The sequence below is a fragment of the Cervus elaphus genome, chromosome 24 (assembly GCF_910594005.1).
Source record: "Cervus elaphus chromosome 24, mCerEla1.1, whole genome shotgun sequence".
In the NCBI taxonomy this organism is placed as follows: Eukaryota; Metazoa; Chordata; class Mammalia; order Artiodactyla; family Cervidae; genus Cervus; species Cervus elaphus.
The window spans coordinates 43292540-43317009 of record NC_057838.1 but is presented as its reverse complement, the minus strand read 5'-3'; the positions used below and the strand labels follow the sequence as shown (position 1 = coordinate 43317009).

Sequence of the window (24470 nt, the reverse complement as noted above, 5' to 3'; positions counted from 1 at the left end):
AGGAAGAATTTTTGAACAAACCACGTGATCTTTCTGCTGAAGTCTCACTAGCAAAACTTAGGCATGAAGCCAGTCTACCCCATGAAAAGGTGGGAAATGTGAGTGGCAGTGTGCCAGCCAAAACAAGGGCAAGATAGAATGGATAGCTAGATTGTTTGAGTTGTAGCTCTTAGGCCAAAGCATTGATTTTTTTTTTTTTTTAACAAATAACTGATATTTTCTAAAATGACACAAAAATGTACTGTGGTTTAACAGAGCGCATCCTACTGGATTAAACAGACATGGAGATTGAGAGTCGCTTGTAAATCAATATATCCGGAGTCCAGGGTTATAAGGCTTCAGGGATGGTTTGATCCAGATGCTTTGTGTCATCCACTTGCTGGCTTCTTCTACATTCTTCCTTCTTTCTAGGCCTCTGTTCCTTCTTTCAGTTCACATCACTGTTTCCTCTAGTTTGCCTTTCTTTCCACATAGGTCCAGGAAGTTCCAGATTTATATCCTACCATCTTTTCAAACCTTAGTATAATTAGAGGTCTTTTATCCCAGTAGTTCTAGTCAAAGGCATTGGGCTGCCTCTTATTGGATCATTTTAGATTACAGGCCCATTCGATGCATATGTTGATTGATCAAACCCATGTTGTGTTTCTAGGTCTGGAGTTAGTAGCACCACCTTAACCTGCCTCATGAATGGAATGTGAGGGGGCTGGTTTTTCAGGGTGGAATTAGGGTACTTTCTCAAAGAAATGAGACAGTATGGTGAGCAGGCATAAGTAACATGTGATCACCGTAAATCATTACCACTATTTGTAAGGCTGGCTTTTAGACCATGACAAGTGCATATACTCACTGCTCCTGAGATCATAATTGGTACTTCTGTCTTGATTTCCACACAGTTTTGCAAACTTTGCATCTTGGTTGGTATGTCCTCAGTCAGTTCAGTTCAGTTCAGTCACTCATTTGTGTCCAACTCTTTGCGACCCCATGAATTGCAGCACGCCAGGCCTTCTTGTCCATCACAAACTCCCGGAGTTTACTCAAACACATGTCCATCGAGTTGGTGATGCCATCCAGCCATCTCCTCCTCTGTCATCCCCTTCTTCTCCTGCCCCCAATCCCTCTCAGATCAGGGTCTTTTCCAATGAGTCAGCTCTTCGCATGAGGTGGCCAAAGTATTGGAGTTTCAGCCTCAGCACCAGTCCTTCCAATGAACACCCAGGACTGATCTGCTTTAGGATGGACTGGTTGGATTTCCTTGCAGTCCAAGGGACTCTCAAGAGTCTTCTCCAACACCACAGTTCAAAAGCATTGATTCTTTGGTGCTCAGCTTTCTTCACAGTCCAACTCTCACATCCAGGATATGTCCTATACATGTAGTAATTGTAGTAATTGTAGACATGTAGTAATTGCTAGGTGATGGCAGTCTAAGGCTTCAGAATCTTCTCTCACCTGTTGTGATGCTATCTTGACACGTGGACAGAGCACACCTGTGACTGGGGCGATGGTTCAAGTAGAGATAGAAGGCTTTTCAGTCTTTAAAAAGATCCTTCCAATTACTTTACACTCATGCCTGAATTCTCTCATTAGATTGTCATGGTGGTGTGATGGTTTTGTCACTAAGTTGTGTCTGACTCTTGGGACTCCATGGACCATAGCCCTCCAGGCTCTTCTCTGTCCATGTAATTTTCCAGGCAAGAGTACTGGGGTGGGTTGTGTTTCCTTCCCCAGGGAATCTTCCCAACCTAGGGATAGAAAGTGGGTCTCCTGCATTGCAGACAGATTCTTTACCAACGATAGTTTTGGATAAAAGTTTGTTCCTTTTAAATTGCTCTGCTGCCGCTAAGTCACTTCAGTCGTGTCCGACTCTGTGCGACCCCATAGACAGCAGCCCACCAGCAGTGGGATATATTGTTATGCCATATCAATTGCTTATACCTTGTAAGGAATGGATTTTTCAGAGTCTTTTAAAATATGGCATCTAGATGTGAATGAGGTTCCACGGTTGGACATTGTAAACAGGAATTCTAGAATGTGATCTAGTGAAACGCAGCTTGATAGGAAAGATAGGAAGCTTGAGTGTGGGGCCGTCTACTTTATCTGCCTTGTGACCTTTTGATAGTAGGCTGCCAGAAATAATTTCTCAGAAAGGAATTGAGAGTGAAGAGTGTGGAAAGCCATGGTGGCATCTGTGGGAGATGGAGGGCAGTCGTGGCCTGAAAAGAAGGGAATGGCGCTCTCATCTCCTTGTTTGAAAATGGCTTTCAGTAACAGATACTCCTTGGTTGGAGTGTATAGAAGTAAGAAAATCTATTTGGGTGGGGTGCATATAATCAAATTTTAAAAAACCTGATGGTAAATATTGCCTGGAAGAACACTGGGCTAATATTATAGAGGTCTCAAACATTTTGGGTCATATCTCCTAAAGTAAGGTTTTTCAAGCTGGCTCTCTCAACATGTTTTATTTTAACTTATAAATTTCATACATGTGTCACTATACTGATGCTATATTTTAATGTGTGTGTGCTTGTTGCTTAGTTGAGTCTGACTCTTTGCAACCCCACGGACTATAGCCTGCCAGGCTCCTCTGTCCATGAGATTCTCCAGGCAAGAATACTGGAGTGAGTAGCCTTTCCCTTCTCCAGGGGATCTTCTGACCAGGGATCGAACCTGGGCAGATTCTTTATCGTCTGAGCCACCAGGGAAGCCCGATATTATAATATACAACATGTATAAAAATAGAAAATAAAAATGATGTGTAAATTTTATATAAATTTCAATCTTTTCTTCCTATACTCCAGGGTATCTTTTTTTGTACCCTCTTTTGAAAAGTATTGATATATTAGGTGTCTTATTATGTTTCTTTGAAAAATACCAATATAAGTCTTATTATGCCTCTTTTTGATTTTGATATCATCAGTTATTGAAGATACTCTTCCTGGTGCCTGTCGAAGGTCCAGCTTAAAGAGTATTAATCCTGAATAGATACAGAGAGACTATGATTTTTCCAAACTAATTGGATTCCAGGTGTTGAAAAGTGACGATGTTGGATTTTTAACTTGCATATTTTTAACTTGGCGATTCTTGCTTTTTTAGAACACTTTCCTCCTTATGTACAACAAAGAGTAAAGAACTCCAGAGGATGGGCATGCGGTCCACTCTGGACACCAAGCCGGTCTCATGTCTAGCAGAACAGGGCCCTTGGAAGACCTTCAGATATTTGTTGAAGGAAAGAAGAGAAAGACAAGCTGCACTTCTCAAGCCTTTTTATTTCCTCTGTGCCAGAAACCTGTAGCATTTATTGTCAGAGCTGATAGCGTTACCAAGAAAAGCTGGACGTTTGGCATGTTTTCTTTTTTTTTTTTCCTTGACCGCTGCAACCAAGTTTGGTGATGGCTGAAGTCCACAAGATTTCCACTTTTGAAGCCAAAGTGTGAAGTCTGGTACTTTCACATTTACATGAGTTATACTCTCAGTTATTTTAAGTGAGATATATGTTTATCATATATATCATATATCAGATACACCATATATTTCTTATGTATATATAATTCTTATTGGTACTTGCTTCTACCATACATCAAAAGTCATCTTTATACTTTTCATCAAAAGTCATCTTTATACTTACAGAGCAATGACTTTGGAAAGAATGGAAAGGTTAAGATAATGGAAATAACTGATCCTTTGACAACGTTAAATACCAGGACTTTCCTGGTTGGTCTAGTGGCTAGGACTCTGTACTTCTGGTGCAGGGGCCCAGGTTTGGTCCCTGGTCAGGGAAGTAAATCCCACGTGCCACAACTAAAGAGCCAGTAGAGCCAAATAAATTAAATAAATAAATATTAAAATGTTAGATATCCAGACTGCCATTTAAAAAGATATATCTATTTACTTACTCTTATTTTGGTAATTTATGCACTTGGACTTACTTTCTAAAGACTCTTAAAAATCTCTTTTTGCTGACAGAACAGCAGTTTTATAGATTCGGCCTGTAAGTTCTTATGTAGTTTTCCTTATGATAGAATAGTTATGTTGTAACCGTAATGATCCACTGGCAGTATCTGGACAGATTTTTTGTCTTGTTGGTTTTATAGCCCATTTGGCAGGAGTGGGTGGTCCTTCGCATTTCATTCCATTCAGCATGTTGGGTTCAGCATCAGAAGGACTCTTCAGAGCTCTTGTCGGAGTTATCAGAGGCCGGGAATGGAATGTGCATTTCCTCAGACATGGAAGAAAGTGTTCTGGTCTAAGAATCAAAGATATAGGTTCATGTCCCGACACTCCTACCAAACAAATGAATGATCTTGGGTGTCCTAGTTTCCAAACCTGGCATCAGAATCAGCAGCATAGTTTTTGTAGACATACTGATTCCTGAGCTTTACCTAACCTGAAGTCAGAATTTCTTGGGATGGAGCCTGGGCATTTTGACTTTAGGCAGGTTCCTCAGCTGATCCTGCATCAGTCAGCCTTCTGCATTTGGAAACCCTAGTAGGTTAAGCTATCTCTGACATAGCTTTCTTACCTGTGCTTGAGGTTAATTATCATGCCCTCCTGTGTCTTCACTGTCTATGTGAACATCAGCCATTGTGCTTTCTTGGACGTAATTACATTGTATCCAGTGCAGGCAGATGATAAGCTTTGAGCTCTATCAACTGATTGATTATAATGAAGATTCCTTTTTCCTGGAGAAAAATACTAGGAGTTTTACTTTATATCTTGTGAGTGAACTTCAGGATAGATTATCTTCTCTCCACCTCTTCAAACTTTGTCAAATTCTCCGAATCAAAAAAGGATTGCCTAAACCTTAAAAAGCAGATATTCTATGGTCCACGCTTGCATACAGGCTTATAAAAATTCACTTTCTTGCATAAAAAAGAAGTAGCTTGTTCATGGTTTCATGTTTTCTGACTACTACTTTTTTAACTCTTTTCCAGTTTATCCGAATTGTGTTTTGGTTATTCTGCTAAGCTTTTTACCTCTATTACAAATTTTAATCCTCCTTATGATGCCAAGAGGCAAATGTATTAAACAATCTATAAATAAAGAAAACCAGAGCTCAGAGAGATTGACTGACTTGGCCATGGTCACAGGTTAGTAAAGGCCAGGACTGTATTCTACCTGAGGAATTGATGAGAGGAAAGGCAGGGGAAAGTGCATCAGCTCCTTGAGCCTAGAGGCTAAGTTGCAGCTGACAACCGGATTTGTGTCTTGGACGATTGTATATGGAGACCAAAGACTGATTCCTAAGGTCTGGTGGAGGGGTATTGGCATCACCATGAAAGGTGAGGATTGGTCAGGCAAGTGTTGTTTCGATGGTGAGATACTGGATTTCATGAGATTTCTGATATATTTAAGTCGCTGATGAAGGCAGAGGAATTAACTCTTTGAATTTAGGAATATACCAATGATTCACAGAGCACATGTCCACATATCTCTACCATCACAGAGAAGGGTCAGGCTTTGAAGGTTAAAAATGTAAATTCAGCCATCAAGTTAGGAACTCAGGTCATGTTTTGGCTACTTATCTAAGTGCCCATATCCCTGGTGTGTTACACTGTCACTTAGCTGGCATTCGCTCACTCAGTCATTGTTGTACGTTTAGGAGGTGGGTTTTGGAGAGGTTCAGAGAGGTTGAGTGGCTCGTTAAAGATCAGATTGGTCAGCAGTGACTGAACTAGAAGTTGTGTCCAATTGATGGCCATACTCCTTGAGTCACCACTGAGCAATTCCCAGTTTTCAGGAAGTTGCCTGGTCTTAGTGATGTGGGTAAGTGCCAGTTAAGGCATTTGCCTCCCTTTCAGTTGGTTTTCAAAGGGTGACTTCCTGTGGTGAGATGTACACCTTCCCACATGGAACTAGATAAGAGTCCAATAGTCTAGATAATTGACTTAATTTTAAGGCATCTTAAAAAAAATTACACGGCCCTGCCTTTTAAACTCACTGAGATTAGAAACCAGGTATTCCCAGCACCTGGCACAGGGGAAACCCTCAATAGCTATTTGTTGAATAAATGACCTTTACATAATCTGATTAAAAGGAATCAGACTGATGAAATTAGAATCACCTAATGCACATTGAGGTTCCTGGGCCCTGGATGAGTTTGGTCAGCTTTTAAAACTAAATACATTGAGACAACTCTGCTTATTGTTAGTAGTTGAAGCATCAGGTCCTCATTTTAAAAATAAGCTCTTGGCCACCTGTAATGTTCTCACATAAAACTCGACTTTGAGTTTAAAACTTGCTTATGTGACCTGCTAACATTTTGATGTGTAGGTATCTTTGTTTTTGTTGAAAGGGTGATAATTGCAGATTCAATTATTTCTAAGAGGAAGTGATGTTTAACAGATCGAGGAAAGCTGAGAATCTGAGAATCATCTTTAACATGGAAATATCCAGTAGGGTACGTGTGCAGTGAAGTGACTCTTTTTCCTTTTTTTTTTGAGAAGACTTATTCAAATATCAATTAGCTGAGCCTTGCTAGATTTTTTTGTGTGGGGGTTTAATTTATTTATATGGGTCTACCATATAAATATGTAATTTTTTTCCTAATAGAATATTTCAGTAAATGTTTTAAATGATACTGTGTTGACTTTAAAGTCTGAGCCTTAGAGGTTGATGACTAGTAATTTTAACTTAAGATGTCTCAAGAATGCTTTACTGTTAATTGAAAGGATTTTTTTCCCCCGGTATCACAGCCAATGGCTTGTCTTGAGCAGCTAATTAGTGCGATTTTTCCACAGCTGCATTTGCCAAGGCACAAAGGTTTGCTCCTGTTTTTATCAAAAGGATCAGTCTCTCTGGGAATGTTTTAACCTGACAGGCTTTGAATAGCAAGACCATCTATTTATTTATTTATTTTTAAATAGCCTTCTTTTCTGAGTTTAGGAAGGTATATTTGAGCTCTGAACTCATACTCAGAAGTGGGAAAATGCATTTTCTTTCGGTGCTCTTTTAGCAGAACCTGAGCAGGTGAATGGAGTGTTTTTGAGGAATGATGGGGTATTTTTATGGTGTAGATGAATGCATGATATGAAAGTAATAAACTGGGTATTAGCATTGTTCAGTCTTTGTGTATCTGTAGGAAACTATAAAGGAAAGAGGGTCTAAGTCTTCTGGGATGCTGAAGACTTCCAAGAGAACCAGTGTGCTGGATACAAGTCAGCACTTCCCTATCCTATTTGTCAAAATGCTGTCTAGGATGGATCTAGTCTCTTCCAGCCAAACGGTGACTTTGATCACTCAAGTCACTTCTTCATGCTTATAAGTTAATTCATGTTCCTCATGTTTTCAAATTAGTGGCATATATCCTGCCACTGAAAAAAATATGGTGATGTTATAGTTTATAGGGGGAAAAGTAAAGAGTAAGAAATTTACCTATGATCCCCCTGCCACTTTGGCAGCTCTCCTCCTTTTGCTAGTCTTGTGTGTATTTGTGTACATCCATATACTGTACTTATTCTAGGTTAGAATGGACATCCACTTTTGATTCTACTTTTTAATTTGTCTTAGGACATGGATTCTGCACTTTGCTGTGTGCTGAGCAATTTTTTAAAAAAGGTACATTATCACATCTATATGTATCATAATTTACTTTTTTTGTTGTTTGGCTGCACTATGTGGCATGGGAGATCTTAGTTCCCCAGCCAAGGATCAAACTTGTGTACCCTGCATTGGGAATGCAGAATCTTAACCACTGGACCACCAGGGAAGTCCATAATTTACTTTTTTTTTTTTTTAACCTGTTTTATGCTTAAATCTTTTGAATGGTTTTATTTATTTCCTCAACTTTATTGAGGTATAATTAGCAAAATTATTTAAGGTGTACAGTGGGATGATTTTTCACATGTATTCATTGTGAAACACATTAATCACCTCACATGGTTACTTACATATTTTTGTGTGTGATGAGAACACTTAAGATCTGCTCTCTCAGAAATTTCAAGCATACGATGCAGTATTGTTAATTATAGATACCATGCTGTGCTTTAGATCCTCAGAACTTACTCATCTTGTAACTGAAAGTTTGTATTATTTAACCCACGCCTCCCCTCATGATTTACATAATCATGCCCATGATAGGGGACAGAATACTGTGAAATTTGTCAACAGCTTTGTAATGTCAGGTTTTCCATGTTTTGAATTGTTTTCCTAGGAAAGTTATCCATCAGTGAAATTTCTGAATCAGTTGATAATATTGTCGTTTTCTTAGAGGATTGTGGTATTATATTCCCACAGTGGCTCAGGGTAGCATTATCTTTGTACTTTTTCTTGTAGTAAACATTTTTTTAAGTTTAATCATACCTTTCTAATAGCAGGATTTCCTAAGTTTACTATATTACATAGTTTTAATTCACAACCATAAATATATCTTTATACCATTTTTTATGACTATATATTAACAGCATTATTTTATATGAACTTTTCATAGGCTATTGAACCAGGTTTCTGTGCTGAGTAATGAGTTAAATGCTAGTATAATTTTTATTATATAGTTTTCTGGAACTCTGCGAAGGTGAAATGCAAACATTTCTTTATTCTCTAGTACTTTCTTTTTTTAACCTGAAGAATTTGAAGATTTTTAGCTTTAAGGAGTTTATGAGGTTGGTCAGTAATTTAAAGACTTTATTTTGCCTTTGTTAGAAGATAAGGATGATATTGGGATTTATATTCAAGGAAAGAAGCTTAAAGGTACAGATACTTCTCTGGAAGAATAACTTTGATGTGAATATAAATATTTCCTAAATATTACTCTTCTTTCTGTTTCCAGGCGCTAAATAAGGTTTTATATTCTTTGCCCTAAACTGTTTTTTTTTTAAAGAAAATGATATTACTAGAAACAATGAAAATTTCTAGATAATAGTAATTGCAACAACAAACATTTATTGAGGCAGTACTGCATAGCACTCATTATATTAAGGGATTTATGTGCATTATTTCATTCATTATTTTGTTTAATCCTCACAAAATTCCTAAGAGGTAGGGCTTTCGAGTATAAATGGTGCAAAGACATTTAAAAAGCATCTCCCGTTTTGAAAAATGAGTAAATAAGTTAAAATATTGTTATTCCTCTTTTTCAGACATGGTAACTAAGGCAGAGAGGTTTATCTACTTATTGATGTCATAGAGCTAGCAAGATAAACAATAGAAATCTATATTTAGGAAAATCAAGAAGTCCTTTCTTCTTGACTTGTGACAAGTATTTAAGCTTCTTAAATGATTTTGGGTAGAGTAAGCACCAGCACCATTAGAGGCAGGCCTCATAGGGAACTCATAGAATATGCGTTAGATAGGACTTGCCAAGAAGAATCAGAAGAAAAGACTGTACAAAGAAAACCAGGCAAAGAAGAATGGAGTTGTCAAACTAACTTGTCTTCTGCCCTCTTTCTTAAAGACTGAGGTTGAGTTCAGTGTTAAGATGCTGGTCCAAAGGCTTCTTTAATGACTTTCACTTCTTGTATCGTAGAAAAATTTCCCCATGACAGAGTTCACCTTTCCTTTGAACTATTATTGTGTGTTAGTTAACAGTTTAGATATCTTCAAGGAATTTAGATAATATACAGGAGTAGTTATTTGGCTAGATTCGACTATAAAAGGAAATCAAGCAAATTATTTTTAAATGTGAAACTCCGGGTACCATTAAGATGCCTTGCTTCTTGGCACTTCATATGGCAGCACTATATTTGGTGGTGATGAGTAGTAGGCGATATAAAATGTCAAAAAAAAAAATAAGCTGTATGATAAAAATGCCTAGATGCAATCAAGCCGACTTATTTTAATTCAACTACTGATAACTTAAATCCTGTCAGCTCTTGATTTTCAATTAGGTGGAATACTACTCTGCGATCTGATTATATTTTGCACAGGCTCATTTCATAGTTTTGGTGCAATTTAGGATACCCCAAAATGCAAATGAAAGTTCTCATTAGGAACTTAATGTGTGTTTTTCTGTTTCCCACAGCAGTTCCGAGGAGCATCCTGGGGCCTCCAAGCCTCCGATAAGCTCCTCCAGCATGACGTCACGCATCTTGCTACGCCAGCAGCTCATGCGTGAGCAGATGCAGGAGCAGGAACGCAGGGAGCAGCAGCAGAAGCTGCAGGCGGCCCAGTTCATGCAACAGAGAGTGCCTGTGAGTCAGACTCCAGCCATAAACGTCAGCGTGCCCACCACCCTCCCCTCTGCCACCCAGGTGCCGATGGAAGTCCTTAAGGTACGTGAGTGTCGCTCTTGTTGGTTGGGCCAAGCCTTCTTCTTCTTCAACATTTTCCATTTTCTAGGTGTTGTATTTGTCTCATCATGTTTATTTGGTTATATTGACCCATCTGAAACATATTTGTAAATGTCAGCTCCGTTGATTCCTACATGGCTTTGTATTTCCAAAGAAAGATTCCAACTAACTGTAAATGTAATAGTAACCCTCTCTAAATGGGGGAAGAGTGTTGATGTCCCGTGAGAAATTACCAGGAGGTTATAGATGGTTTTTATAATGATATCTTCCCATCTTTCTTTGGGAAAGTTTAAAAATGTACAAGTTATCTGAAATGAACCTCTTCTAATAACTTGTATATATATATTTTTTCCCCCTAAATACATTCCATGGCCATTCTTGAGTTTTCTTTTTTCTTGAGTAAATAATCTTGGCTGTAGAATCTGACTCTTTTAGAAAGTCTCTTCAGATAGAAAATGGTAGAAGAGCTTAGCTTTAATAACCAGACTGCATAATCCTTTAGCTGAAGTGAGTTGTCTGTTTTGGGTCCCTTTGATTTCTTGCTAGAGTAGAAACTGCAGGAGCTTGTTAGCATCATTCTATCCAGGACATATAGCTTCCTAATTACTAGGGAAAATTGTAACAAGTCTAAGAATAGAATTCCATCTCACACATGGGTCCTGCAATCAGATTGGGAGGTACTCCTTCTTTAAACATTCCAACTCTTAAATGTGACTGATGCAAGTGAAGTTAAAAGAAAAGTAAGAGGACTTCCTTACTTCTTAATTTTTAAAATCCCATTACCTAATTGATCCATCCTGAAGAGTCCCGAGTGTTACTGTTCATTAAACAAAGTGACCTTTACCCGCCGGTGATTCATTTTTAGTCTTTGCAATCATTCCTATGCTCAGAAAGGACATCTTTCACTATTTCAAGTTTACTGTGAAAGCAAATGGGATGCTGTGTGATAATTGGGAAGCAATCTATGATCTCTACCAGAAAGAAGGAAAGAGATTCTTTAAAAACAAATTTTAATCCAGTTGTTTTATTATTTGCAAAGACTCTTGAAATTAGTGATGGAGTACTGAAACTGTGTCATAGAGAAACTGATATTAAAATTCTGTTTGGATAAAAATGATTGAAATGGTTTAGCAGAAAATTTTACTCTATTATGACTGAAGTTCTGAATATTGCCACACCTAATGTATATTTTATGTACCCCACCTTCCAAGTAAAGGCAAGTTTTTCTCTTGGAAGTAGATTGTACATTAAACTTTCTGTTCTGCTTGGGTGAAAATTTGCAACCAGTGGGTTTTTACAGACCTAAGGTTTATTTAAGATTTAAGTTGTCTGCTGTTCACAAGAATCATAATTTTTTTTAGCTATATCTTAGATTATTTAAAGTTATATGAATTCAGTAATAATAAGTTATAGAGAAATGTCTGTTTTATTTACTTTAGTAGTCTATTTTTTTAAGCTGAAGAATAGATTTTAGAAGAGATGACACAGATTTGTGTTAGTAGTGATTTATGTCTAAATCAAAGGTAATGTTATTATATTAAAGTATATTAGTTGAAATCTATATTCCTATTAAGGCGATTATATCCGATGAAAGAGAAATTACCCAAGTATGTTGAAACATTATTTCCATTTCATTTTAAAAATGGACATCATTTAAAAAAGTTTTTATTACTTAAAATATGTAATTGTGATATGATTAAAATTAAAATCTATACTAACTGGTTTAATAACATAACCATTTTTCCTTATATGTTACTATGTCCTGGTAACACTGGCCCTAACTCTATCGCCCTATTTAGTTATGCTAGAAATATGTCCAAAGTTAAAACACAAATATATTGTTAGAACCCAGAGACTTAATCTAAATAAAAATCAACAAATGGTAAATGTATATTTCATACAGATTTAGTTTATTCTAACTTGTGCATTTTTATACTTCAGTTATATAAAGTAGCAAAGTATATTAAGAGGTATAGGGCATAGCAATGTGGATAGGTTTGGTAGCTGTTTAGACAGATTTTGTGTATAGTGTCTTTATGTGGAGGACCAAGCAGAAACATGATTCCATATAAGGTGGCATTCTAAGAGATTCAAATTACATTTTAAAGGAGAGTATCATATATATGATTACTTCAAATACTTAAATACTTAGTACTTTATAAAAATAGTTTGCATATTTTTGAAAGTTTTGTGGATGGACATATGAATCATTTATCACTGAAAGGTAAGTGAGAGAAAGATGGTTATTTTTTTCTTTTCTCTTTTATAGTTTTTAAATCATAAGCATATATTATGAAGTAAATGGTTAATAGAAAAGCAGTTAATTTGCTTAATCTTGACCCACATTTCTATGAATATACATTTTCAAGGCAGAACAGTGAGTGTACTAACATGCATAATGACGCAGATGATATTGAATAGATATTTTTTCTAATAGTATAGTCTTAGTAAATTCATCATTTAATTTTTAAAGATTTAAGTTGCTAGGACAGAACATACCTGCTTCTCAGTGGAGGTAGATGTGTGCAGTTAGACATTCTCTAGCGTGTGCCAGAGAATCCTGGGTAAATCTTTCCCGTCTCTCACTGGTTTACAAGAGCTTGATAGAAAAATCACACACACAAACTCATGTTACGAACATTTTTGCTGTTGGTGCGTTGAATAATTTTGAAAAGCTCAATTAGTATTTTCTGGTTAATCCCCTTTCTTTTGCAGAATTATACTTAAAATATGAAGGTTTATAAAGCATGTTTTAAATTGTCGACCGTTTCTAGTAAATTTAGGACTAGTGTTTGGAAGTCATAGGGAATGGAAATTTGCATTACTTATTTCTCATATGGTTGTCATTCTGTCCGTAAATTCATGAAACTTTGCAGGATTAGCCTCTGGTTTCTACATTGATTTAATTAATTTGTGATTTTTATTCCTATTATTGGTTTTTATTTTAGATGTCATGGAGTGGTTAATTTTATTGTTGTATGTATTCACATATTGGATATATCCTCTAGGTTTCTTAAGAACAGCCCTATTCAATTGGGTATTGTAATTTAAGGATGTTTCTTTGTCATAAATTAACCAGTATCTGAAGTGCATAATATATATTTCGCAGTAGTGAAAATACGCACTCTGTATTTCTCACTGTGAATTAACAAAGTATATCATTAAAAACCATTAATGGAAGTAGTTTCTGCCACAGGTAGTTTTATTGACAAGCAAACCTGAGATCTGAAATCTGACCTGGATCCTTTTAGACACAAACAGAGGAACTGGGATTGGCCTTGTGGACACAGTCTCATGGCTGAGGAAGCATCACATACCAACCTCTGCGTCTTCATCCGCACATCCATCAAGCATGCATTTTCCCTGTCTCATCTCTCTAACTCGGACTGATTATGAAAATACCTGATTGCTCTGATCTTGAACTGGCAGGTTCAGCAGAATTGCTCCCCCTGCATGGACTCTGACAGTGTATAGTTGAAAACAAGAGTTTATAATTTGAAAACATTTATCTATTTAGAAATGTATAGGGAATTTTCAAGGATTTCCCTCTCTGCCTCCCTTCCTTCTTTTTTTTTTTCTCCTTGGACTTAAAAAATTTAAAGCCAAGGTATTCTCTTGGGAATAAATTGTATATTGAAGTTTTCTGTTCTCCTTAGGAGAAAGATTATATGAATTTGAATGGAAAAAAATAGATATTTTTGGTAACTTCAGGATATCTTCTTTTAAATAATTTCAAGAAATTTATTTTTAGATTTTTTTTTCTTTTTTTCCAAATCATCTCAGATAACCCAAGGAATTAGATTACTGCAGAATGAGAAGTGATGCTTGCTATTCATCAGGTATTAAAACACATTTTTGCCAGGGCCCTCTATCTTGTGAACTGAATTCACATTGGTATTTTTTTGGTCGTTGATTTACGGTATGGCATCTCATTTAGATAGTGATTCTAGCAACCCAGGATGGATGGGTGTTCTGCTTTCTTGTTACCCTGTCCGACAACCTATATTCCAGGAAATTTCACTAATGGAGGAAAGGGTGGCTGGCTGAATTGCTGGTCTTTCTCTGTAATTTATGAAATCTGCTGCTTGGTGTTGAATTGTCAAGGTGTGGCTTATTCTTTAGGTATAATACAGAAACTTGAAGAAGGTGTGTGGAGTTATGAGTGAGTTGGTAGGTTATATTAGAAGAAGGAATGGCTCCCAGGCCCCATTATGCATTTGACTTTCTTCCGGATTTATTTGGGCAGGAACATAGAACCTTATTAGCTTCATATTGACCAAAAGAAGTGGGAAGAGATGCAGTGTGTCTCAGTTTCGGCTTGCCTTTTATCCCCTTAGTTAGGGAATCTTGCTAGAGGTGCTGACCACATAAGAAAGGAAACCTGAGAATTCTTCTAATCCCATAGTCCATGGGCCAGCATATATTTTTGTTACCGGTCAGTGTGACTTACATGAACATTCTGTGAGTTTCAATTTCAGGACTGTTTATGAACTTTGGTGTCCTTTTGTTTTTGGATCAAACACCATGTCTACAAGGCCACATCTTCTCTCGGGGACAAAGGGATTCTGTTTCCAGGTTTCACAAACATCTTTTCATCCTCCTACAGACTTCCTTTCCCTACAGAGCCTTTGAATCTCTGGATCGTTATCACTTTGTGTTCCATGTCACACATAAGGTAATTTTCTTTCCCTTTAAAACTCATTTTTGTTGGAACTCCACTCGGTATTCTGTACTGACCTATATGGAAAAAGAATCTAAAAAAGAGTGGATATATGTATGTGTGTGTGTGCTCACTCATGTCCGACTCTTTGCAACCCTATGGACTGTAGCCCACCAAGCTCCTTTGTCCATGGAATTTTCCAGGCAAGAACACTGGAGTGGGATATATGTATATGTATAACTGATTCACTTTGCTGTACACAAGAGACTAATACAACATTGTAAATCATCTATACTCCAATAAAATAAATAAAAAAATTATAGACAGTCCTTGTTAACTGAGAACTGGCCTAAACAGTGTAGAGGGGGATCCAGCAGGACACTAGCTGCTAACAGTCCAGGGCTCAGCCTTCCTGACTTCTGCTGCTTTCCCGCCTACAGTTCTCTTCTGTGGGAGCGAGGTCTGAAGAAATGTATTAGGCAGTTTTGATCAGGTAGATGTAAACCCTGTCTTTATTTGTTCACCTTTTCAAGTGAAGTGAGACAAATCGTTTCTTTTCTTTCTGAAAGAGAAATATCTTGTCTGTACTTTTGAGAATATTGCTTTAAACTTCCTGTTCCTAGACTTTTGGACTCTATGGGAGAAGGCGAGGGTGGGATGATCTGAGAGAATAGCATTGAAACATGTATATTATCAAGTGTGAAACAGATCGCCAGTCCAGGTTGAATGCATGAGACAAGTGCTCAGGGCTGGTGCACTGGGATGACCCAGAGGGATGGGATGGGGAGGGAGGTGGAAGGGGGGTTCAGGATGGGAAACACATGTAAATCCATGGCTGATTCATGTCAATGTATGGCAAAAACCACTACAATATTGTAAAGTAATTAGCCTCCAACTAATAAAAAATAAAGGGAAAAAAAAAAAAAAAACAACTTTCTGTTCCTTAGGCAGAATAGGGACTTCTTACCCTGTGTACTGGAAACACTTAGATCATTCTGGTGATATGTGTGCTCTTTGTCTTGGCAGTGACTGGCAACCCATTTGCTTCCCATGCAAATGTGATGCATACCATACCACCGTAGGTAAGGAGTTAGTAATCTACGGGCTGGCACAAGAAAGTTCTCCATAAAGTTGCCTTACATTGGGGAAATCTAAATCTAACTTAACCCAGGCTAAGTAGGGCACCCATCTTAGTAAATGTGCATTGTTTAATGTCAGACATCTTTTCTGCCTCCGCTGCTTTTAGTAACTAGGAAGGAGCAGTGAATCCTGGCTGAAAGAAAATCATCTCTGCTTAGATTTTTGGGCCTGGCCCACTTGCAAAAGCAGCCCTGTGGGGAGCAACTATGTAAAACAAAGTAGTCAGCCTTGATATAGCTAAGCCTATGAATTAATTCTACTTTTCTGGAAACACTGAAATATCAGCTGTAATTCCATATTCATTTGGTAACGTGCATGCTTGTGTATATGCTAAGTCGCTTCAGTCGCGTCCAACTCTTTGTGACCCTGTGGACTGTAGCCGACCAAGCTACTCTGTCAATGGGATTCTCCAGGGAAGAATACTGGAGTGGGTTGCCATGGCCTCCTCCAGGGAATCTTCCCAACCTAGGGATTGAACCCATGTCTCTTATGTCTTCTGCATTGGCAGGTAGATTCTTCACCACTAGCACCACCTGAAAAGCCCCTCATTTGGTAATATTGGTACACAAGATGGAAGTGATTTCTTCCACTATGAGCACACAGCCATTTTTCTGTGGCTGCGGGGTACCATAGAATCTGGGAGGTGTGATCTCAGGGTGTGGGTCGGGTCCGCCGTGCGCAGTGGACATCTGAGCCATGCAGGTTTGGGAGGAGGGTCACCTTCTCTCTCGGGTCAGGGATTTATCTCAGTGGGCTACTTTGCCATCACTGAAGTCACCTTGTGGGTTTACATGAAGGGCAGCGGCTCAGCCCCTCTTTTTCTGCTGATAAAAGAAGCCATACTGAGAGGTGCAATCTCTTCTAATTTACACAGTTCTCATAATCCTAAAACTGGAGGTCCAGGTAGCACTTAAGGACAGTGCTAAGGTCTAGGGCCTTGGAGTGAGAACTGAAAATTGGAGTGGGTCTTTTTTTTTTTTAAATCTACCTTTGAGTGGGAATTTCTTTTCAATATGATGCGACATGTAGCACATGCATTCTTAACTGGGCTGATATTGTCTCCCAGGGGAGCAAAAATTGGCTCTTGGAAGGCAAAAAATATAAGATGTTATAATGGTTTGTGATCCTCTAAAGCAGGAGTCCCCAACTTCTGGGATCTAATGACTGGTGATCTGAGGTGGAGTTGGCATAATAATAATGGAAATAAAGTGCATATTAAATGTAATGTGTGCGAATCATCCTGAAACCTTCCCCTTCTTCACCTTCCCATTCATGGAAAATCATCTTTCACAAAACTGGTCCCTGGTGCCAAAAAGATTGGGGACCGCTGCTCTAAAAGGGCATAGTACATAAGCAGATATATGTACCTGTTACAGTTTCCTTGGTTGGGGATTAGAGGAGAGATAATTAGGGGGAACAAGAATGTCTAAAATGGCTGCTTAAGGGGGTGGTGATGAAAAAACAAAAAGGATTTGAGAAACATTCCTGTTTCTGTGCTGAGTTCCTGTTCGGCATCTTTCTTAACTCCCCTCTTTATGTTCTGTTTCGAAAACACTTAGGCTCTTATGGCTGTACCACCTGCCTTCCAGATAGTCTGTGTCTCCCAGAGAACTGTTAGACTCACAGTCATGGTTGGCATGTCCAGCATCAGGCAGTCGTTACTAGTGTCCCCATTTCACAGATGTGGAGACTGAGGCGAAGGGGTCAAACAGCTCATTGGAATTGGATGAAGCAAGTGGTATAGTCAGGATTTGAACTCAGTTGGATTTCATGGCACTAATTTCTTCATCATTGGTGGTTGTTCCTCTTCTAGAGTGAATGACCTGAAAAAGTTTAGGAGGCAGAAGTAGCAATGTTTAACTTCTCAACTGACATGGTAGCCTGGTACCTTCAGCAAATATAGGAATTAACTGGTGTAACTGTGGTATGCCTAAAGCAACTTCGAGGAGGACGAGCAGTGACCGCACGGACATTAATTATTGGCTGTATTAGATGGTAAGCTGAATCCCTTATATCCATTATCTTACATGTCTCTGTAGCAGCCCTGTGGGATAAGTAGGATAAGCCCAATCTTCCCCATGGGGAAACTGATGCAAAAAGAGATTGTCACTGAAGTCACACAGTTAGACTCCTCAGCCTACGTTGCATGCGTGTGTGCTCAGTCGTGCCTGACTCTTTGCAACCCCTGGTGAACTGTAGCCCATCAGGCTCCTCTGTCCATGGGATTCTCCAGGCAAGAACACCGGAGTGGGTTGCCATGCCCTCCTCCAGGGGATCTTCCTGACCCAGGGATTAAACCCGTGTCTCTTGAGTCTCCTGCATTGGCGGCATATTCTTTACCACCGTGCACCAGGGAAGCCCACCTTATCTACTTATCAGCCTCCCTTATCTACGTATAACCACATGCCTTGCTTCCTCTCTGTTTCCTATGGAGTTCAAGAACAATCTCTAAACATTTCAAAAAATCACCAGTAATGGACTATGTTAGAGCCAAGTGGGAGGTCGAATAGAACTACAGAGGAGTCTCACAGGCTTAATGGAAGGACACATGATCTTAAGCATTTGAAATTAGTAAGGGGACATCCATATGGGGTAATTAAAGTGAACCCCTGAATTGCCACTATATGCCAGATGGAAGACCTGGACTACAGAAAAATACTGCCTAGCCACGTTGACCACTGTGGTAATTTATAGTTTCATTATAGTCATCATTATTGGTCAGAATATTGAGATGTTCTATAACAACATCCAGAAATCAAAACTCAAGATGATTTGCATTCTAAAAAATCCTGTTGGCCAGGCTTATCTTATTGGCCTAATTCATATCTTTCATAGTTCTGTGTGTGTTAATAATATATTTACATTGTTGTAAAGGATTTTTGGAATACTCACTTTGGTAGAGTCAATACATGTGTTTTAATATTAATTTTCTCCTGGGATTATGGTTGCATTTACAATTTTTCTTCCCCTGCCTCATTGCAGTATTATTACTTCTGTTGTATTTTAGCACTTAAAACTGGAACTTCAGTTCTGGTTGTTTTTCTCTTTGCTTTCAAGTGAATAATGTTAGCTGTCATAAATTTTATATTACTGTATGTTAAGGTCATGAATCTTCTTCACAAATGTTACCTACGTAATCCTAACAATTAAAAAAGGGACTTAGATTTGAAAGACCATCTTCTATAGGTATGTTCTTGAATAATAGAGATTGTGGACATGTGTAAGCAAAATCTAATTTTAACATTGCCCTACTAAAATAAGGGAATGGGATCAGTGTTTAAAAATATGTAAATTAGTAGGTGGTTTTGCACAATTTTAGAGCTGCAATCAGTACTAGTGTCTTGGCTCTTGCCCTGAATATGTCTCTTGTTATTGACTTCTTTGAGCATCAGCCTAAACTTTAAGGAAAATTTAACTCCCAACAATACACTAGTCTTTCAGACCCTGTTTATAAAGTTTTTTTCCTATTAATTTATAGTTTTGCAAAAATGAGATGAATTAAAATTGGAGCATATGAAGCAGATAAAATAGGTTATTAAAGTAGAGAATGGTCCTAGAAAAAGAGTTGTAATCACTGTTTTAAAAACTAGACAATATTCTAGAAAAGGACCTAGATTGTTCTATACCAAATTGTTCTTACTTGTTACATCTGGAATGAGTTTTTGGAATTGGAGATACTGGTGGTCAAAGGCTTTATTTATTTTTTAACCAGGAGGGTATATGCATACATTCTTAATATAATTAAGTGGGCTTCTCTTAATGCATTTTATTAGGAGTCTTAGGGAAGTTTTCTTGGCCTATAAGTCTTTTGAGCAGCCCAGTTCTTCTGTTAGGTGAATTTACTAGACATGTGCACATTGCGTAACTCCCTGTTACATGGTCTTCCCTAAAGGAAAAATAGCAAGGTGTGAGGATCCCGAAAATTAAAAGTTAATAAAAAGATTTGAATCACCAGTTTGTGAATAATTTTAAAAAGTTAAGAGGCCCAACATGAAAAGCAAACTTCAGATTTCTACTACCTTACACCAGGCATAACTTTGTCATAATCTCCCCTGTTGGCCCGGAGTTTTGTATAATTAAAATTTAGGAGCTAGATATTTTGTTGAGACTTAATTAGAAGCGACAAACCAGAGACATTCCTGCTGGTTAGGAAAGGCTTAAGAAATTCTTATTGGCTAAATTACAAATATGTAACATTTTTTTCAGAACACTGCATGGTAGTTCAGACTGCCTAAAGGTGACAAGATTAGGTCTGTTTTTCTAGTGAAGTAGTAAAAATTAGATTAATAAGTACCAGCAAAGAACCTTTTCTTTTTTTTTTTTTCCCCGAAAGGAATCTTACCTTGAGTACTTCTGGCTGTGGAGATCGGTGCTTTAATTAGCCACATGTTCTTTTTACCTCCTGGGAAATAAGTACGGGATAAAATTGGGGATCAAGACATAGACGCACATTGACTTAGCACACGCCGCTAAGTAATTCATCAAGGAATGTTGGTAATTAGTCCTGCCTCTTTCAACTCTTGGCTTATTTCATAAAACCAGTTGATTTAAAATAATGCCTGCTGATTTATTACCAACACGTTTCAAGACTGAGACTTGGCTCTTAACAAAAGCAATATTGTGCAGCGATGGAAACGCGCCCTCTTGTTTTTTGTGTTTTTACAAATTCTGAAGTTCCCTATTAACTTTGTTGCATTTTCTTTTACCCCATTCAGCATTTTCTTGGGCTTTCTTTTGTCTCTTGGTGAAGAAAAGGGGGGTGCAAATTAGAAAAAAAAAATTCCAGGCTCTTAGGGGTTTTGGATGTGAGGTGCTTGTCAGAGTATATTGACTCAGTGTGATTTGATGGAATTTAATTTGAATCCTTCGTCTGGTAAGACAGGCTGTCATGATGGCCTTTGGTCCTCCTGCATTGTTAAGTGTTTGGTGATACTTATGACAGCCAGGTTAATCTTAAAAGATTGAATTTATGAGAAGTACAGAACCTTATGACTTCAGCCTTGTAACCTTGGTATCCAAACACTGCACTCAAGTATTCTCTGGATGCCAGATTCCCCTTAATGCCAGTTGATGTACTTCATTATGCTTTGAGATGTGACTATAATCAGCATCCTTGTTGAAAAATCTGGGATTAGATTAGATGACTCAAAATTGGAGCATCTGAAGCAGATAAAATAGTCTGTAACACTTAACTGGGTGACCTTAGACACATTTCCTGTTCTTTCTGTGTCTCAGTGTCCATATCTGTGGAAGAGGGAAGTAATAGTGTCTGAACTGGAGAATTTATGTGAGGGTTAAATGAGATAATTCACCTAAAGCAGCATTATCCAATAGAATGTGAGCTGCATGTGTAAATTTAAATTTTCTAGTTATTGTTGTTTAGTCACTAAGTCATGTCTGACGCTGCGATCCAGTGAGCTGTAGCCCACAGTAAAAAGAAAGTGATGCCATCAGTTTTAATCCTGTGTATTATTTAATTTAGTATATCCAAAATGTTATCATTTCAACATATAATCAATATAAGAATTACCAAGATTTTTGCATTCGCACTTTTTTTTTTCCATATTAAGTCTTCATACTGAGTCTTCAAAATCAAGTGTGTATTTTACACCTATAGAAACATTGCCATTCAGATGCTAAATTTTCATTGAATTACTCCATCAGTTTTGATTTTATGAGATTTACAGTTGAAAAGCTAGATTCCTGTCCACTCACTGATTTCCAATAACTAAGGTAAATATAAATCTTTAAGTTAAAATGAAATTCTTAAAGAATTTAAAAATTTTTGAAATTCTTTAAATTTTAAAGAATCTTTAAAATCCTCGTCACACTGGCCACATTTCCAGTGCTCAGTAGCCCATATGGCTGTGGCCTCTGTATTGGTACAGATCTAAAGCATTTAGCACCAGGCTGGGTAGATGGAAAATGCTCAGTCAAGGATTCTGCTGTGTTGTTGTTTAATAATGAATAATATTGGTATAGTAATTATTACTCCCAACTCCAAGTTGCCATCTTTATTTGCTGCCATTATACCTATGCAACACTATTGCTTTCCCACTGCCTTCCTCCCCACCAAAAAAGATCAAACCATTTTTAGTCATCATTTTAATTCTCACAACCCTTTGGAGCCCAGGTTAGCTGATATATCTCAGATGTGGTTGATATTTCCTGTCAGAATACCCTTTCCCAGGAGGGCACAGTGGAGTCACGCTTGGAAATACGGCATTTGGATCCATCTCTGCCAACCACCTTCCATTCAGGCCTGAGCCGTGACAACTCTTAACTTGTTGGTCACACATCTTACTCACACTCTCAATCCAGTTTCTTCTCAAACCTACACACATCACACTTAAATAGGACCTGTGCAGTGTGTTCAAGCTGACTAAAGCCTCAGGAACATATAAACATCTCATCAATGTTCGTGATCCAAAAAGAGACATTGAAGGAAAAGGACATCAATTAATCCTAGTTCTTCTTTAAATATATATTACATAGTAGCTGAATGAACAAGTAGGATATTGAAACCTACTTTTTTTTTTAAAGGAGTTTTATACGTGATTTTTACTTTTGTTAATGTTGCTAAGGATGTCTCTTTTCTCAGTTAACCTGCAGTATATTTTTAGGAATTTTCTGCATAGCTGATAATCCCATGAAACGGTTTTTCCTCCTTTTCTTATTTACCAGGCACCCAGGATTTCTGTTTTGATACTAGTTTCTGACCATTTATTAAACCAGAAAAAAAACCCACATCTGAAATGATAATTTGTATTTTTTTAGATACTTTGTCATTCTTAATGCAAATAATGAGTTGATTATACTGGAATTAGTAAACTCTGTTGGAAAGATTTAATGTGTTCTTCATATAAAAACTAAGAGCCTGTCAAGTTGCATTTTTGTTCAGTTGCATAAGTGAGAAAATCAAAGAAGTAAAAATATTAACCATGCAATGAGTTCCAGAAAGAAAAATCTTTCTGTTGTCAGAAGTTATGATTTCCTGAGTTTGGAGTTAACATATTTTCTCAATGTTTATTACTTATTTATTTATTACTTATTATTATTATTATCTTAATATTATAATTATCTTAAAATAATATGTTAACAAACATGCATGCCACTGTAATGTTGATTTCAATTTTCTCAGTAGCTTTCCAAATTTATATTAATATCATATACCCAAAGAATTTTTCCAGTTCATTAATTACAAAACACTGATAGAATTCATAATACAATGTTAAGAGTATGGGATGTCGTGCTGATTTTTACTGACACTTAGGACCCCTAATATCTCACAGATAGGAGAGTTAGGACATTCTGGGAGGACATTTAATTTTGATGTAAAATTCTCATTCAGCTTTACATGAATCTAAGGTGTATAGAACTTAACTTTAAAAGGTGTTTCTGGCAAAGTTTTCTGTAGCTCAGTGGGTCTCAAAATGTAGTCTGGAATCTGGATCCCCTGCATTATGTGGGAGCTCTTTAGAAACGCAGATTCCCTGAGTTCACTCCAAACCCATTGAGCCAGAGGACAGAGCCCATTAACTTATTTTAGCCAGCCCTCTGGAAAATTCTAATGCAGACTCATGTTTGAGAAGCACTGCTATAGAAACCTGGAAGTTAATATGTAAGAAACATAAGAAAAATTGAGAAATGCTAATGCAAATAAAGTCAGCCTCTTAGACTTAAAGTAAACATATAAAGAGTTATGGAAAATCTCCAACAGTGGTAAAATTGGTAGGCACTTCATTTGAGGAGAGAGGGGAAGAGGAAGACAAGCAAAGGAAATGTTTCTCTCCGGTAAAGTTGATCAGCGGAAGTTGCAAAACATCCAGTAGCTCTCTGTAGAGTCTTTTGTACATGGGGTACATCCCATTATTTGCAGATATTTTCACAAAGTTGATAAAACTAGATTAATCATGCAAAATCGTGGGGCGATGAATTGGGGATAAAACAATAATAAGAAACTAAAATTATACAGTGGTGCCCACTTTAAGCTATAGAAGCCATTGTGACTTTGTAGGAACTCTGAGTCATGAATGAATCCATTTGTCCACAAACATTTATAAATAAACTATCTATCTCACTTACCTAGACATCTCTTTTTCAAATAAACATTGATGCCACCGCAATGAACAAAGTAGAAATTGATACCAAGGCTATATATTTCATTTTATTCTTTATTTTTACACATTTTCTTGATCAGCAAAAACGGAAAGCACAACTCCTAATCAAACAGGGCCTGGAAGTATTTGACTTTAAAAAAAATGTTAAGAGCTACTTCTTTTTAGGAAACTTTCTTAAACTCTCAAGTGTCACTTCAGCTCTACTTTGGAATCTACTTTCCTCTTTTTCAAATTGAATGTAGTTAATGGTAACACAGAATGCTCTTTTCAGAGTCCCAGGGACCCTAACATCTATCATTTCACAAGCAGCAGGCCCTTCATGGTCAGTCT

General features: G+C 37.5%; 1 protein-coding gene across 5 annotated transcripts in view; it reads left to right on the top strand.

Moving 5' to 3' along the window:
* The window catches only part of MITF (melanocyte inducing transcription factor), a 228130-nt gene that overhangs the window by 124540 nt on the left and 79120 nt on the right, over positions 1 to 24470 (top strand). For 4 of the 5 annotated variants that reach the window (XM_043885250.1, XM_043885246.1, XM_043885249.1 and 1 more), the window contains exon 2: positions 9953 to 10202. In XM_043885250.1, the coding sequence (XP_043741185.1) occupies positions 9953 to 10202 (250 nt within the window). The remainder of the gene's footprint in view (positions 1 to 9952; positions 10203 to 24470) is intronic. The other variant, XM_043885247.1, reaches the window with a different exon arrangement.